The following is a 17,238-nucleotide window of genomic DNA, read 5'->3' on the forward strand; positions in this document are numbered from 1 at the left end:
TTCCGTTGTGTTAATTAGGATCTTTTTGGTTGCAAATGACAGAAAACCTACTGGCCAAAGAGAAAGGGCAATGGTTTGGTTCTCGTGGATGAAAAGCGAAGGGCAGCTTCAGGCTTGGCTGTATTCAGTTACTCAGACAATAATGCCATTGGGGTGGGCTGAAGTATCTTGTGTGATTGGTGTTCAGTGTGCCCTGCTTTTCTCCCAAACCATGGGAGAGCTGTGATCACTCCTCAGACTACAGCCCAGGGAAGGGAGGGCCCCTACATGCAACGGGCCTTGCCTGGTCATTGGGCCAGTCATGGGCTAGAGTTGTGGGATGGTCTGATCCACCAGGACTTATCAAGCCTCTAATCCACGAAGGGATTACAGCTCTTTCAGGAAATAGTATGGGTTTTCCCCAGAGGAAGGGAGACCAGAGACAGATACAACAGGTGTACATCAGCTATCTTCCTGGATGATGAGCGATTGTGCAAAAAGTTTGGCAACTAGATTCTATTTATAAAACAGAAACAGCTTTATTTTCCTCCCTATGAGCATTTATTGGGCACTTATTATTTATTGGGCCAGGCCCTGGTGGTGAAACTCGTTCCATTTCACAACAGCCCGGAAGAGATGATTCTCCCATTTCGCAGATGGGAATATTAAGGCCCTCAGAGGCCCAGCGCTTCAAAATAGTGGACTCCCGTTTCCCTGGGAGTGGAAATGGGCCACACGGCGGAGACAGAGGCGTTAGCTGTTAATTGAAGCTTTACACAGTGTCCAGGCTGTGCTCGTCCACGGAAGCCCCCTTGGGCGAAACGTTTTGGGAGACCTAATACCCTGTGGGCATCTCCAGGCCCTGGGAGGCAGCGCCACACCCTCCTTCAGGGAGAGTTCGCGGGTTTCCCTGCTTTTGACAGGAGATAATGACACACTTGGTGGCCTCCACCCGCCCCGGCCTTATCAGCGGCCCCAAGCCCTGCTTGAGCGCCACTCGGTGTCATGGTCCCCGTAGGCGCTAGAGCTCGAGAACCCCAATGTGGACGCCGGTGCGGCGCAGGTCGGCTTGGCTGGGGACACTGCGCGGCGCCGTCCCACGGACACCCGAGGCGGGGGGCGGGGCGGCGCGTGCGCACAAGGCCGTGGCGGGAAATTGGAACTCGGCGGGCAGGGCCGTGGGGCTCCGGGACAGACCCAGCATGGACGCGGCGGCCCGCCTGGCCCAGCGGCTTCGGGCAGCGTTGCGGGAGACGGAGCCGCGGTGAGGAGGGTGAGGGGCCGGGCCGGAGACGGGGCGAGGGTCGCGGTCCACGCTGACCTCCCACTCCGTAGGGCCGTGGAGGAGCTGCTGAGCCGCGGCGCCGACCCAAACCTGCTGCTAGCGGATGGCGCGGCAGCCGTGCACTTGGCGGCGAGAGCCCGCCACCCGCGCGGTCTGCGGTGTCTAGAAGCCCTGCTGAGCCGAGGCGGGGACGCCAACGCTCGGTGAGATGGGGCCAGGACCCAGGGCGGGGTGAGGGGAGGGGTCTCCCGAGTCCGAGGGCCTCGGCCGCCCACTGGGAGAGGGCATCCTACAGTCCAGGGGCGGAGACTCGGTGTCCAAGGGTGGGGCTTGGGGACCGGGGGGCCGTTCCTGAGAATCCTAGGTCGAGGGGCTGGGGTCCCAGACCGAGGCTGGGATGTGAGGTTTGAATTTGGCCGAGGACGCAGTGTCTAGGATCCGGGGATGGTGTCTCAGGCTGGAGAGTGGCAATAGGAGCCCGAGAGCCAAGGTTCCGGGGTGCGGAGGCGGCGATCACATTCCCTCTTCCCCTGACCCCTCCTCTGCTCCTGTCCCAGTTCGGTCGAGGCACTGACGCCGCTGCACGTGGCTGCCGCCTGGGGCTGTCGCCGTGGCCTGGAGCTACTGCTGGGCCACGGAGCGGACCCCGCGCTGCGAGACCAGGTGGGAGTCCCGCTCCTGCAGTAGCAGGGCGAACCTGGAGGGAGCAAGGAAGGGAGGGAAGAAGGGCGGGAAGAGGGCCTCGGGTGCCCCCTGCTGACCGCGCCGCTACAGGACGGATTGCGGCCGCTGGACCTGGCAGAACAGCAGGGGCACCATGATTGCATGCGACTCCTTCGGGAGTTTCAGACTCGCACCCAGATCTCGACCCCGACCCGGACAGAGAGCCAGGAGCCTGAGCTTGAGCCCGAGCTTGACGGTATGTGGGGCCTGCGCTTACTGGGGGGCTTAACCTCTGATCCAGATTTGAGTGTCCCGCTGATGTCCACTCTGGCTCTGTCTCAGGTGCATTGTCTCTGGTAAGCTGTCTGCCTCCAACTCTCCCTCCTGCGACTCCAGCTGCCTCCTTCTGTCTGGTCCAACCCCCATCTCTTTCTCTGGCTCTCTTCACTCCCTCTGACTCATTCTCATCCCTTACTTTAGGCCCAGACCCCTGGGGAAAGGGGTTGGACACCAGGCCCTCTGGACCTCCCAGTGTGACGCCGGCCTCCACAGCACTGGGCGGAAGTGTTGGCAGGGACATGGGCCTGGAAGCCAGCCCCAGACTCCCCAGCCTCCTTGCTCACCCTGAGATTGCTGACCAGGATAGCGGCTTGGAGCAACCCCCAGGACAATGGGACTACAGCTCAGATAGCTCCTTCGTCACCGCGATTGAAGCTTCTGGAACTGAAGACCCAGCCCCACATACCTCCTCCTGGGCTAGGTCACTACCCCAGACCAAGCAGGGATTCCTGCCTGGTATTCGACCTTCCCAGAGAATGCCCAGGTCTCCAGGTACCTCTCCACTGGTGCATCGAACTGCCAGAGCAGACAGGGAGGCAGAACTAAATACCCGTCTTCAGGCCCTGACTCTGACCTCTCCAGATGCCTCCCCCTCCCACATATCCCTCCCGGATGGGAGCTCTGCCTCAAGCCCCCCTCAGGAATCACCGCCAGGACTCCCCAACTCCCGCTTCCTAAAAGATGGAGAGGTGTCCCTCGACAGTGATGTGGCTGCCCTCTGGCTGACGGAGGACGAGGGGAGCTCCACAGGTGACAGGGACCCCATCCCCTCTTGCTGGTGCCCTCTGGTCCCTGTGGTGTCTGACCTGGATTTGCTGCGAGGGCTCCGAGCGCTTGGCGAGAGCCCTGGCCCCATCACACCCTTCACTCGGCCGTACTACCTCCGGCAGCTGGAAGAAACCCGTGCTGCTGCTCCCGGTTAGTCTGATCGGGGCATCCAGAGTGCAAGGAGCCTCTGGGAGTTCCCGGAGAACCCTGTCTCTCAGTCCTGCCTCTTTTACTCTTTGTCTCTGGGGAAACAGCCCCTTCTTCTGCCTGCCTTGACTCAGTCCTCCCGCCTCCCCAATCTGGGGCTCAGACTTTGCAGGGCGCAGCCCAGAGCTGGCCGAAGCCCTGCGGACAGGCTGTATCCCAGATGCCCAGGCAGACGAGGATGTACTGGCCCAGCAGTTTGAGCGGCCAGATCCCAAGAGCAGGTGGAGGGAGGGGCTCGCGAAGTCCAGTTTCACGTATCTGCTATTGGACCCCAGGTACTTGGAGCAGGGATGACTCAGAGGTGGGAGCTGAAAAATTCGGGGATTGGTTCTTATTTGCTTTGTATCTTTAAAAGGGGGACTGGCCCTGTCTGGATACAACCTTCTGTATATAGAAAAGGTTGGTTAGACCCAGTTCAAGCTGCTGAGTATCCCTGGGGAGCATCCGCCACTCTCTGCCTTAGAAAATGGGGCTCACTGGACATGGATTCCGGTTGCTCTGTGAACTTAGAAACTGTCTCTGGGGCAACTGTCCTCTCTGAGCAACTTCCCTCATCCAGGGAGACTCAGGACCTGCCAGCTCGCGCCTTCTCACTGACCCCAGCTGAACGCCTTCGGACCTTTGTCCGTGCCATCTTCTATGTGGGGAAAGGGACACGGGCCCGGCCAGATGTCCACCTCTGGGAGGCCCTCAGGCTCCATCGGCAGCCAGGAAAACAGGTGTGGGGCTAGAGATCAGGGGCACAGCAGGGACAGCTGGGCCATGGGGAAGTGAAGGGAGGAGGGGATGGGAGGGCAGACCCCTGACCCCACCCTGGTCCCCCAGGCCTGCCCCAAAGTGCGCCAGATCTTGGACATTTGGGCCAGTGGCCGTGGTGTGGTCTCCCTGCATTGCTTCCAACACGTGGTTGCTGTGGAGTCTTATACTCGAGAGGCTTGTCTCGTGGCTGCTCTAGGTAGGTGCCTGGCCCATGGGGCAGGGGGAGGAGTCATGAGAGGGACCTTTGATCTACTGATTACCTCATCCCTCTCCTCTCAGAGCTGCTCATTCATTCATCCAATGAACAATTATTGAGCACCAACTCTGTACCTGCACTCATACATATTTTGTTTGCTCTGTTGGTTTGTCCCTGCTTAAGAGCAATATGCAGTGGGGGTCGCTGTCACATTTGCCAGCAGTTTCCAAGGATGCCCCTGACCCCTCCTCTCTCCAGGGATCCAGACACTGACGAACCAGAAACAAGGACACTGCTACGGAGTCGTGGCGGGCTGGCCAGCCACCCGGCGCCGGCGCTTGGGGGTACACCTGCTGCACCGCGCCCTCCTTGTCTTCTTGGCTGAGGGTGAGCGAGAGCTGCGGCCGCAGGACATCCAGGCGCGTGGCTGAGTCCCAGGGGAGCTAGCCCCTAGCCTAGGTAGAGATCAGGGTGTTTGAATGTCTGCCCCGTGGTGACGGCAGCCACCCATCTCCAGAAGGCTGCCAGGGGGTAAGGGGTGGGCGGGCAGCGACCTGTATCTTCCCCTCCAGCTGAGGGAGGACTTTGTTACAGATGGAACTTCTGAAGCTTCCCATCATGGGAGAACAAGTAGGGAACCCAAGGATCTCTGGAACATTCCAGGGCTTCAGAAGGTGCTAGTGCTTTGGCAGTTTTGTCCTGTCTTTGTGATCCACTTTTATCTCCCAGACACAGGGACTCACCTGTGGGATGGGCTGGGGAAATTGGCCAAGATCAAGAGAGATTTCTCTGCTTCCCAGCTATGGGACCTCGGACCAATAATGTGTCTCTCTGAGACTCCCGTTTCCTTAGCTGTACAGTGGGGACAATGACAAGTCCTACCTCAGGGGGTCATGGTGGAGACGGGAGTAAACAAAGGCAGGACATACAGTGTGGGGCACAGAACCCTGCAGGTGGGAAATCTCCCGGAAGGGAGGCGCCCTGACTGTTGAGGGGCCGACTGTGTGTGGTGAGCTGTGGACAGAGCCCGGGAGGGCGACTGGGGTATGGGTGAGCGAGCAGCTCTCTTCGGGGTAGCTGTGCTACTCGGGTCTCCCTTGCTTCTCTGAGACTGTTTCTTCCCGCTATAAGAGGCAATAAATAACTGATTTCCTGGGAATGCTATGCGATTTCAGACTTCCCATATGTTAAGAGTTTTAGTAAATGCCAAGCTGCCATCCTGGTGAGGTGCTGACGGGATCGTTTTATTTTCTGGAAGTTGCTTCTTAAAAGCATTTAGTGTATTTAGAGATCTGGGAGGATCCGCCGTCTCATTGGGTTGACCATCTGCCCATCATCTTGGCTCAGCCAACCAGGTCCTGCAGGGGGCGGGTGTAACCGTTGCTCCTTCCACCTGCTTCAGTTCCTGGAGGCAGAGCTCCTGGCTACTCTTGGGGAATGGCTGGTATGGTAATTAGGGGCCTGGGCTCTGAAGTGGGTCTGGGCTCTACCATTTTATTTATTTATTTTTTAAAGATTTTAGTTGTTTATTTAAAGAGAGAGAACGCGCGCTAGCTGTGGGAGGCACAGAAGGAGAGAGAGCATTTCAAGCTGACTCTGTGTTGAACAGGAGCCCCCTATGGGGTCTGAGCCCAGGACCCTGAGGTCATGTCTTGAGCTGAAATGAAGTCTGACCCTTAACCGACAGATCCACCCATGCGCCTCTGGGTTCTACCATTTTGACCAAACTGAGGACAGTTCTCTGAACTTCCCTTTCCTCATGTATAAGACTGGGAGGCTCGCAGACACCAAGTCTCTTGATAAAGTGATAGCAATTAAAAGTGTGCCATGTGCCCAGGAATTCACAGAGAAGTCACTGGGAAAGAATCCAGACACCCCCACCCCCCACAAAGAAAGAGAGATGAGATTTGTCCAACAGAATTTCCCAGTGTGGACCCTACTGACGTTTGAGACCAAATTATTCTTTGAGGTAGGGGCCGTCCTGTGCGTAGTTCGGTGTCTAGGCAGCATCCCTGGGTTCCACCCACTAGATGCCAGTGGGCTCCGCCCACTTCCTCCCACCCCCAGTTGCCACAATTAAAAATGTCTCCAGAATTTGCTAGTGAAGGGCGCCTGGGTGGCTCAGTCAGTTAAGTGTCTGACTTCCGTCCAGGTCTTAATCTGAGGGTCCAGGGATGGAGTCCCCCATCCTCCCCTGCTGAACAGGGAGCCTGCTTCTCCCTCTGCCCACCACCCCCCCCATGTGCCGCACTCTCAAATAAACAAACACAGTATTTTTTTAAAAAAAGAATTTGCTCGTGGAAAACAGTGCCACCACGAAAACTCCGGTCTAAACTAAAGGTGGACTTACAAACCAGTGCGGAGAGGACCAAAGAGGTAGTAATTTAAAGGGATGATGCTCTCCCTGCACCGTTCACACAAGCCAGAGGTATACCCTTGAGATACAGACATTAGAAAATATAGAGGAGTAAGAGCATGGCTGTAGGGCAGGAAATCCTGCCAGGCAAGAAAGGCAGACTCGTTGGCTTAAAAAAAAACCCAAACAACAACAACGACAACAACAACAACAACAACAAAAACAAAACAAAAACTATCTTCATAGCAAAAGCGACCCTAAACCAGGTTGAAAGATACAATGGGATAGTAAGAGGTACCGACTTGCTGAGTGGCGCGGCATAAAAGGGATTCAATGAAACGATGGTGTCAGGCACTTGGCACAGGGCTTTGTATACAGGTGGCCCTCCATTATGGCTGCTCCAGCCCATGCAACGTCTGCTGATGCTCACCTTAACCCCTGTATGAACCTCAGCTGGACGGCCTCCCGCCTTCCAGGGACCCGGAGCTCACCATCTGCTTCTGTTCTGGGAATACTGCCCAAGCAGCCCCTGCATTCTGAGGAGGGAGGGAGAACTCGGGAAGGAAGCCTGGACGGCCAACGCCCTCACTTCTCTGCAAGTCAGCCGTGAGGGGGTGGCGCCTGCATCAGCCCAGTCTGCAGACGGGGAAACTGAGGCTCAGGACGACCCTGCCCTGCCATCACCCAGCACAGGTCCTCCAGAGACTCAGATTGTCACTTCTTTTTATTGAGTTACAAGTTGAGATGTGCAGGTTCGGTGGTGCCAGCCCCCCTCTCCCTCCCCCCTACTTGGGCAACAACAGCTCCCAGCGCCAAGAAATGGGGGGTGGGGAGGGTCTCGGGCAATGAGGCGGGGCCCTGGGGGTCCCAGGATCAAGCACGGCTGACACGGAAGACAGAGAGCGGCGTTGAGGGACAGGGGCTTCTGTACAAGGTCATCCTCCACGGGGGTTCCGGCTCCGGCCCCAAAACACGGATGGGTCCGGCAGGATGGAAGCGGAGAGCGGTGTACCCACTTGGCTCCCGAGAACGCCACGCCCTACCCAGCCGGCCTGGGGGCCTGGGGGCGTCTCCCTGACCTGACTCCGCCCACCGGAGCGAACAGCCCGCCCAGGTGGTCCGCGCTGCGGACGTGGGGGCGGCCCCTGGCTTCCTCCTGCTGCTCCTTGGCTTACCAAGCGATGCCCGGCCGGCCCAGCGGCTACTTCTTCTCTTCTGGGGGCGCAGGCAGGGGCTCGGGCAGGGCCTTGGGCGAGGGCTCGGGCTCCCAGAGCAGGAATTCGTGGAGCAGCGTGTTGACCGTCTCTGGACACTCCAGCATCACCATGTGGCTGCCTTCATCGATGAGCTTCAGGAAGGCCAGCAACAGGATCTGCGGGCGGGGGCAGGGGTGGGGGCACAGGTTCAGGATGGCAAAGGCAGGCTGCCCTGGTACACCCAAGCCCATCCACACCAGGCCTGCAGTCTTAGGAAGTCTCTCCTGTGGCCTACCCTTCATCCCTCTACTTCCACTCAAAGGCGGAGGTGGAGGATAGCCTGCTGACCTCAGTATTCATTCAACATTCATGACGTGGCTACAGTACATCCAGAGAAGAATTTCTCAATCCCAGCACTACTGACACATAGGGTGGGACGATTCTCTGTGGTGCGGGGTGTCCCGTGTACTGTAGGCTGTTGGGCAGCATTCCTGGCCCGGACCCACCAGATGCCAGTAGCAGTGTCCCACTCCCCCACCCCACAGGGGGACAGCTTACAATGTCTCCAGACATTGCCAAATATCCCTGGGGAGCAAATTCACCGCTGAGTGAGAATCACCGAGATAGAAAGACCAGGTCTCTCAAGCCAAGTCAAGGTCTCTCGTGCCGGGCTTCTCAACCTTAGCATTACTGACACTTGGGGTGGGAACATTCTTTGCTGTGGAGCCATTCTGTTCGCTACACGGCACTGAGCAACATCTCTGGCCTCCCCCCACCAGACATCAGAAGCCCCTCCTCCCCACTCATGACAACCCAAAAAAGTCTGTAGACATTTCCAATGTCTCCCGGGGCTCAGAATCCCTGCTGGCTAAGAACTGCTGGTGCAGACCTAGTCCCAGTGCTGAGGATCCCAAGACACTTTCTCAGTAGGCTCTGATCTAAAGATCCCCCGCCTGACCTCTCCCAGAATTACATATGGCATCCCTGGGCACTTATACAAATCCCAACTGGGCAGGGCACCACGGCAGCCCCATGATCGCACTCTCAATCTAACCTCTCCCTTCCCTGGGGCTGGAGCACAAGGCAGAATCCCCCTGGGGTGCGTGTGATGGCTCTGGTGCCAAGGCCCTACCTCGGCCATGCGCTGGTCTTCCTCCACTGGCACAAACTTGTCGTGCATACCGTGAACGAGCAGGACGGGCACAGTGAGCTCAGCATGGTAGACCTCGTCACCTTCAGGCCAGTACTGGCCACTCATCATGGCTCGCAGGACGAAGGATGACACGTTGAACGCATTGCCCTCCTTCAGCAGCTGCTTCTCTTTGGCTCCTTGGCGTGCAAAGCCAGCCCTGGGAGGTGAGGATGCACTCCTGGAGGCCTTGTGCCAGCTTGGCCGCCAGGGGCACCTCCGATGCCCGTCCCGGCAGCAATACAGCCTCCCCTCCCCCCAACTCAGGGAGATGCCAGGGTTCGCTGGGGCCAGGGTGACTCACTTGAGAAAGCTCCAAGCCAGGCAGGGTGATAGACAGTGCAGGACGCACGTGGGCATGTTGAAGATGGAACAGAAGCTGGGTTCCAAGGCTGTGGGGCCCCCGCCGTTGATCATGATGACCTTGTGCACCAGGTCTGGGTATTCATGAGCCAGGAACGTGCAGAAGGAGACACTGGGGGTGCATAGGTGGGTAGATGGGTGATGGGGAGGGTTGGAGGGAGTTGGTCAGCAGGATATAGGTAGTGAGGGAGGTAATGCCCTCCCTTCACCCAGAGATAGGTCCTTGAAGGCTAACATTCTTCCCCTGGGGCCCACTGGCACTGGGCGGGAGGGAGGGATGGGGAGAGGGAGGCATCTTGAGTGCCTCTAACCTATAAGACTATGTGTCTATTGAGAGTGAATTTTTTCCCCTTCTTTTTACAGAGAAGATTCAAATCCAGAACTTTCTTCAGATCCTTAAAGCAGCCATGCCCCCCAAAGTGGTAAGAATGACTTATCGCCAAGTATTAAGAAAGCATTCTGATTACGCTGCTACTGTTTGGTTTCCCAGAGAAGGTCCCTGTTTCTTGTCCTTCTCCTGTGATGATCCTCAGTCCCCAGTCTCTGGACACGGCACATCGGCCTGCCTTATGCAGGCTGGGAAGGTACAGCCCAAAGAGCCCTCACAGTCCAGCTCCTCACTCCCTCAAAAGTCGGGTTCATTGGGCCAACGATGGCCTGTGGGCTAGCCATTTGTTTTGGTAAACTGTTTACCATTTTGTAAATTTGTAAGTTATTTAGTAAATAAAGTTTTATTGGAACACAGCCACGCCCATTTGTTTACCATGATGGCTGCTGCTTTGCTTTGACAGTAGAGTTGCAAGAGGCTCCAAAAGAGATGACCATATGTCCTAAGATATTTACTATCTGGCCCATTAAGAAAAAGTTTGCAGACCCTAGCTGTAAAGGGGAACAGGATACAAGCAAGAGTCAGTTGGCCTTCACTGTACCAGTGACTCCCTGTGTGCCCTTGGGGAGATTACCTAACCTCTCTGAACTTCCGTCTCCACATCTGCAAAATAGTAACTGGGCTGTCCTCGTAGCATTGTTATGAGGTCACAGGAACTACCGCAGATGGGTACTCATTTAATCAAAGGAAACATTTAGTGTAAACATCCACTTTTGGGGGTGTTCTCATATAAACAAACAGGAGCTATGTTACTTTCCAGCCTGGCTTCCTTTCATTCAGAAATATATGGAACGTTTCTTTGTCTTGTCTCATTGCATGGGCCACACCGCTAAAACAGTGGTTCTCAAACTAGCCAGCAGATCAGATCCTGCCTTTCCTCCTGGGTAAAGACGAGTGGTACCACCTGGCAGTGATCAGGCACCCAGGCCCAGTCTTTGATAAGTGGACACTCACCTTGATGCTGGATGGTATCATGCATCGTGGGAGTGAATTACAGGAACCTGTGCCCTTGTAAAAAGACTGTATAGGATTCTAATTACTCCTTCCTTGGAAGGGATCTCCAGAGCAACTGATTTTTAATCCACTGAGCCACCCAGGTGCCCCAGAGCAACTGATTTTTGAACTTAAAGACAATGGTTCTCAGCCAGGGATGATTCTGACTGCTAGGGAACCTATTATTTGAAGACACCCCTTTTTTTTTTTGAAGACACTTGATGGTCATGACCATCACTGGGCCACTGTACCTGTGGCAACCAGCAGGCAGAGGCTAAGGAAGACTGCTAAACATCCTACAGTGCACATGAAAGCCCCTCGAAGAGAGGAATGACCTGATCCAAATGTCACTAGTGCTGGGACTGTGAAACACCACTTTAAAAGGATAGGAAACAACAGCAGTGGAGGCGGGAATTGCTATCTTGTTATAGTCATAAATGAGAGTCTTCAAGGAGAGAAGTCAGTGTTGGGCAAATGTGTGTCCAGTCCCTGTGACTCTCCCCCACTGCTCCCCGCTAGCCCCACCACAGCACTGGCTCACCCGTATGAATGCCCAATGAGCACGTTTCGCTTCTTGGCATAACGCTTGAAGATGGCACGCATGTCCTCTGCCAGCGCATAGAAGGTGTAGGCTGCGGCCACCTGGGGTGCCGAGCTGGCCCCATGACCGGCCAGATCGGGTGCCACCACCTCATAGCCCAGGCGCACAAAGAAGTCCAGCTGCTCCTTCCAGATGGCCAGGGAGCCGCCCACACCGTGGATGAAGAAGAGCACCACGTCGGCCTGAGCACCTTTGCAGCTCGTGATGCGCTTTTCACAGTCAATGTGGATGGTGCGCTTGGGGCGCCGGGCTCGCCGCCGTCGCCCACCACTGCCACTCCCGGCGCTGCCTGAGCCCGAGCGGCCATCACTGCCTGCTGGGTCGGCCAGCTCCACCTCTAGGGCGGCCGGCGGCTCCCCCGAGCCATTCTGCCCATGCAGGAGGTCAGCTCGAGGTGCCCGGCCCAGGTTCTCCACCAGTAACCGCCCGTTGCGGTAAACGGTAATTCGGCGCTGGCAGCGGACCAAGCCAGATCGGTCTCCCTGGGCAGCATCTGGCGGCAGTGGAGGCGGGTTGGGGGCTGGAGCAGGCCCCGCGTGCTTCACACGCAGCACACGGCCAGGCTTGACCTCCACAAAGGTGTAGCCATCACTGGACTCGACGCTCTCCAGCGGCCCCACGGCGTTGGGCGGTGCGCCTAGCAGGCAGCAGAAGATCCCGTCCGTCACCCCAGTCAGCATGGTGTGTCCTGCAAGTGGGGGCACAGCCATCTCAGGGGCTGTCTAAATGGCCAGAGCCAGTCAAGCATCACGATGTTTTGTCTGTCTAGTCAGTGCCTGCCTGGGGGTTGGCCACCCTCCTGGGCTAGCCTAGGCTGTCCTAGAGAGAAGGACATGGCTACGGCTGACCCCAAGAGGTGTCCATAGAGAAGGTGGTATAATCCAGGGCTGCTTCTTGGAGGGGGGGACATTGTGGCAAATGAGGACCATCTCCCCCCACCCCTCCACCCCCGCTCACAGCAGCTATGGCTTCCATAACCCATTCATTCATTCATTCATCCATCCATCCACCTATCCATTCATGCACACATTCTCATTAACTAACTTTTAACAAATGGGCACATTCTGCCTGCCTCTGAAGGCATCTAAAAAGGTGCAGATGCCAATGAGCGCCCATCCAGGCCTCTGAACCTGGCTCCTGAAAGGTGAGGCCCTGGGGGAGGGGGTTAGGGACTGAGCTCCAGAAGGCCTTGGCCAGCTCTGCAAGCCCCAGACTGGGTCTGTATTGCAGACGGACAAGCTGAAGCCCAGACAGTCTGTACCCCCATCAGTACCCTAGCTTCCGGAGGTCTGACACACAATCCCCAAAGGTGGAGAGGAGGATGGACAAGGTAAAGCCCTCTGTGGGGGCCTCCGGTCCTCTGTGCTGCTCCCTGGGCCACCCCCTCCGTGTCCATGGCAACTACAGTCAGTTACATAACTCAAGGGGGATACCCGTGCAGCGCACCCCCATTGTCTAGGGCCTAGAGCTGGGACCAACCCCTCCCCCGTCTCCATCCTGGGCGCCGCGGGGATAAGACGCGCTGAAGGCACGGCCTCCGAAGGCCCATACTTGCTGATAGAGGGGAAGCGGGTCGCGCCACCCCACTCCAGTGGAATCCTAACCCCGGATTGCGGAGGGGGATGCAGTTGCGCCACGCCAGGTCCCCTCCCCAGAGCCAGATCCCTGCCTCTCAGGTGCTAGTAAGCCCTACGGCGGGGTCGAAGCCACTACGGCGGGGTCGAAGTCTTCCTAAGAGCCCGAGTACTGGCTTTGTGCACACCCCCTTCCGATGTCGAAGCCCCAGGGACCTCGATGTCCCCCTCCCAGAGCCCACTCCCCGCTCACCTCATCTAGGGCCCTGCAGCCCCGGGCAGGGCGGAGGGGATCCCGGGCGGAGAAGCCAGCGTCCGCCTGCGGCGCCGTTTTACATGATGGCACGGGGTCGTCCCAGGCGCGTCTACGCGGGCGGGCTCGGGCCCACGGCGGTCAGCGCGGGGGCATCCCGCGGCCGCCGAGAAAGCCGGCCCTTTAAGTCTCTCCCCAGGGGGAGGGGCCGTATGCCGACGGACGGGCGTCTAGACCAATCAGAGCTAGGAAATGACCTGGCCTAGTTAGACTGCCAATCATAGGCGGTAGCTTCGGGATGAAGGCGGTCTCAGAAAACAGCAGCCCCACCCCCTTAAGGAGTTTACCGAGGAGGGAGGGAGGGAGGGAGGGATTGGGCCTGGCCCAGGGCCCAGAAGGGGTCCCGAACTGGTGTCTGCGGAATTCCGGGGAGGTAGCCTCCGGAGCCTCTAACTGTGAATAGGAGCCCCTCGTCTAGCCCCTGCCTCCGAACAGCTTTGTAACCTCCAAATGGGGCCCCCATGCTCCTCTCTGTACTGACCTTTCCGTTCTAGAGACTCTCAGATCTTTCCAGTTCAGGGTGGGGAAACTGAGGCTCATAAATGGCACAAAGTCACAAAGCAAGATGGGGGCTTCGCGGCAGAGGTGGTATTTAAAACCACGGCTGTGTGATATCAAGTCCTGGAAATTGGTATTCATTAAACCTTTAAACAGACGACTTAAAGCTATGAGTTATTGCGGGATTGGAGTTTCACAGACAGGCCAGTTTAACCATTGGTCAGTCTAACTGGTGACTCCATGGTCCCAACTGGAGTCGAAGATCCCAGGGTTCAAATCCAGCCTCTGCCCTTTGTTGATATGTGACCTTGGGCAAGCCACTTCTCTGAGACTCCACTCATTTTTCTAAGAAATTAATCCCCTCATGAGTTTGCTCTGCAGGTAAAAACACCCAGAACGGTAAGTGTTCAATACGTTATTGACATTATTATTGTACTGGTTTAGTAGTATAGTACTGTACAGGTTTGCTAAGTGTTGGTACAGGTAGGATGGGCTTCAGAGGACAAGGGGTTAACCATTTCTTGCCCACTCCCATCTCCTGGAATTTGCTGCCAGAGCTGGATTAGGTCCTTCCTCCCACTCTTGCCTACTCAGGGTGCTCCTGGGAGACTACAGTCTATTCATGCAGTAAACAGTTCCCTTCCCTGACCCTGGACCCCGCCCCCCCACCCCCACCGCCTCCAAGCTGGGAGATTCTGGGGTGCCCACAGGGACTCAGCCAGCAGCCTGGCCCTTGAGGAACCGTTGGGCTTTGGGGAGAGTCTGGGGAGAATCATATGGGGACGTGGTTGGGCCAAAGTGAGGGATGGGGCTGGGGGAGAGGAAAATATCCGAAGATGTTCAGAGTTAATGGGGGGGTGGTGGTGGAGATGAATAGAACATCAGACATAGGTGGGTATGGCTGAAATTTAGAGGGTGTGTGTGTGTGTGTGTGTGTGTGTGTGTGTGTATGTGTGTATGTGTGTATGTGTGTATGTGTGTGTGTTTGGAGGGCTTCATTTGCTTGCCAGAGGAGCTGAATATTTTCCCTGGGGCAACGAGCACCATAGAGGCTGTGAGAGAAGGGAAGAGGGTCATATCTAAGTATAGAAAATTTTTTTCTTGGATCAGAATGGAGGTACCACCACGGACAAGCTTAAAACACATGAGTTTCAGATTGAGAAACTGAATCCCGGAGAGGAGCAGGGACCACCCCAAGGACATCCAGGCAACTCCAACTTAGGTCTCCTGGGCTCCCCGCCAAAGAAGAGAGACTTGGCTGGGCCCAGAGAAAAGCTGCCAGCCAGCTGTGTGCCATCTGCCCGCCTCCTGCTGGGGGAAGGATGGTGGACCAGCCGTTTCCTGAGGCTGCCACCAGCTGCGCCACGGCAACCACCGGGCACCCTCTGCCGGTTGACAAGAGAAGGAACCACAGCTCCCCCCGGACCCGGGGACACAACGTCTTGTACGCAGGCGCATGCCAAAGAGGCGCCGTTCGCCTGCCACCTGCTGGTCCATATGAGGAACTACACTCCCTTGCCCGTAAGGACGCTCTCGCTGAGGAGACGCAGGCGCAGAAACACTATTCCAGGACAACCCGGAGGCCACGCGGCCTCCGCGGTAGGAGAAACTACATTTCCCAGAAGTTTTCGTACTGCGGCTGCAGAGCCTATTCGCTTTGGAATAGCCGGCGTGGGGACGTCGCGACCGGCGGCTGGACATGGCTTTCTTGGTCGGATCTGTAGGTCGCCAGTTGGGTCGCGTCAGGTGAGTCCTCACGGGGACCCTTACCCAAATCTGGAAATAAGGGCGGTGTCGGGGGCTGGTGTCAGCTTTTTGGTGACAACACGACTTGCCAACGGCTTGCGCTTTGATGGAGCGCTTCTTGCAACCAGGCTGCGGCCCAGCCCGGATAGGGGAGCCAAGGCTCAGAATGGTTGAGCGTCACGCCGAAGTCACAGAGCGCCCCCTCTGACCTTCCTCGCCATCTCTTTCCCTCCCGCAGGTGGCTGCAGCCCCGCGCCTGGCTGGGGCTCCCCGATGCCTGGGGACTTCTCGCCACACAGCAGAACAGAGGAAAGGCGCGTGGAAATGAGTATCAGCCGAGCAACATCAAACGCAAACACAAACACGGCTGGATCCGGCGCCTGAGCACACCGGCCGGCGTCCAGGTCATCCTTCGCCGCATGCACAAAGGCCGCAAGTCGCTGAGCCATTGAGGAGCGCTAAACTGCCGGCAGGACCCCCATTGGAGCGTTTCTCTGACCTGGGACCTCTCCTCTTATTGTTTTTATGGGGAGCCGGGACAACTCAGACATAAACCCTCCTCAAATTGTGGAATCGGCCCCCGGAGGGGGGGCAAGTCTGCGGTTGGACTGAGAGTGGGAGTAGGAAGTCAGACCTCGCCCAGTCCCTTTCTACGCTATTGAATTAGGAAGAATTTCGAACATACAATAGTCCACAGTGAACCCTGTGTACTCAGTACACAGCTTTAACCACCAATTACCCACAACTCACCTGACCCCTCCTGTGTTATTTGGGAGCAAATCTAGGGCACTGGGTTATTTCTTATTTCAGAATGCATCTCTCCAAGAAAAGGGCTCTTTAAAACCTAATCACAGAACTTTTCACACCTAAAAAGTGGTTAACAGTTCCATAGTATTGTCTAATAAATGTCCAAATTTATATTTGTCTTATATATGTCATCATTTTTCACAGGTCTGGAAAGGTTTCTGGGGAGTTAGGGCTTGAATCCTCAACCCCTAGGATGGGTTTGTGGGAATGGGCTGTGTGACCTTGAGCAAGGCCTTAGCCCTTTGAGGCTCATTTGACTCCTATGAAACGAGGTGCTTATTTCTCCTTTGCTGCATTGTTGGAATAATAGTACTCAGTAGCTTCCCTTAGTACTACTGAGTATTTCTGTGTACTGGGTGCCAAGTCCTTGTCTGGTGGGCAGGGTAAGGGCACTTGATTTGTACCCAGGCAGTCTGGAGACAGCAGAGTCAGGACTGAGAGGAGGATCTAAGGGCTGTGGGAGCCCGGAGAAGTTTCGCCTGGCTTGGACTTGGGAAGAATGTGGTCAGAAAAGTCTTCCTGAAGGATGGAGCAGGGCCTGGGAGGGCCCAAAGGGAGAAAGGATTAGACTCAGAGGTCAGGATAAAAGGTGGATAAGAGAGGCAGGAGGGTATCAAAATTCTGGGCCAAAGGGATGGGACTGGATCCTTAGGGGACTGGCGAGCGACGGGGGCATATGAACAAGAGAATCTAAAGATAGGAAGCAGCAAGTGCAGAGCCGTTTAGATATGCCGAAACCTAAGGTTAGGACCCTGGAGAGGATGCTGGGGGTGTTACGGCAGGTCCCTCTCCGGGGATGCTGTAGAAACTACACGAGACACCGTATTAAGAAGTGAAGTAAGCTGTAGAAAAAAAAAGAGACCCGCGGAACCTCCCGGAGTTGTGGACTACAAATCCCAAGTGGCGTCGAGGGCACGGCCTCCGCCCACTTCCGGATTTTGCTGCCTTTGCTTCCAATTCCCGGGCGGGGTTTTGCTTCATCAACCGAACTTGACCACGAAAGGAGGAGGTGTGTTGG

The 17,238-nt window shown here is 56.5% G+C and overlaps 3 protein-coding genes across 6 annotated transcripts; 2 read left to right on the top strand and 1 right to left on the bottom strand.

Moving 5' to 3' along the window:
- Positions 1-72: 72 nt before the first annotated feature.
- Positions 73-6,280, top strand: ANKLE1 (ankyrin repeat and LEM domain containing 1). Of its 3 annotated transcripts, none has more exons than XM_032315020.1 (9): positions 73-1,243; positions 1,315-1,467; positions 1,822-1,927; positions 2,039-2,183; positions 2,408-3,184; positions 3,345-3,516; positions 3,597-3,960; positions 4,067-4,196; positions 4,455-6,280. In XM_032315020.1, the coding sequence occupies exons 1-9, from the start codon at positions 1,020-1,022 to the stop codon at positions 4,625-4,627; spliced, it is 2,244 nt and encodes a 747-aa protein (XP_032170911.1). In that variant the 5' UTR covers positions 73-1,019; the 3' UTR covers positions 4,628-6,280. The 3 variants fall into 3 exon arrangements, with proteins under 3 accessions (XP_032170911.1, XP_032170925.1, XP_032170919.1); XM_032315034.1 differs by having other exon boundaries at positions 3,801-3,960; XM_032315028.1 differs by having other exon boundaries at positions 73-1,042.
- Positions 6,281-7,258: 978 nt separating this feature from the next.
- Positions 7,259-13,322, bottom strand: ABHD8 (abhydrolase domain containing 8). Of its 2 annotated transcripts, none has more exons than XM_032315114.1 (5): positions 13,110-13,321; positions 11,223-11,970; positions 9,242-9,412; positions 8,881-9,097; positions 7,259-7,924 (listed from the first exon to the last, which is right to left on the bottom strand). In XM_032315114.1, the coding sequence occupies exons 2-5, from the start codon at positions 11,960-11,962 to the stop codon at positions 7,754-7,756; spliced, it is 1,299 nt and encodes a 432-aa protein (XP_032171005.1). In that variant the 5' UTR covers positions 11,963-11,970; positions 13,110-13,321; the 3' UTR covers positions 7,259-7,753. The 2 variants fall into 2 exon arrangements, with proteins under 2 accessions (XP_032171005.1, XP_032171013.1); XM_032315122.1 differs by having other exon boundaries at positions 7,774-7,924; positions 8,931-9,097; positions 13,110-13,322.
- A 1,670-nt stretch (positions 13,323-14,992) lies between these two features.
- On the top strand, positions 14,993-16,331 carry MRPL34 (mitochondrial ribosomal protein L34). The gene is made up of 2 exons (XM_032315136.1): positions 14,993-15,413; positions 15,652-16,331. Exons 1-2 carry the CDS (start codon positions 15,367-15,369, stop codon positions 15,863-15,865), a joined length of 261 nt encoding a protein of 86 aa, XP_032171027.1. The 5' UTR covers positions 14,993-15,366; the 3' UTR covers positions 15,866-16,331.
- Positions 16,332-17,238: the final 907 nt, after the last annotated feature.

This window comes from Mustela erminea, chromosome 1 (assembly GCF_009829155.1).
Source record: "Mustela erminea isolate mMusErm1 chromosome 1, mMusErm1.Pri, whole genome shotgun sequence".
In the NCBI taxonomy this organism is placed as follows: Eukaryota; Metazoa; Chordata; class Mammalia; order Carnivora; family Mustelidae; genus Mustela; species Mustela erminea.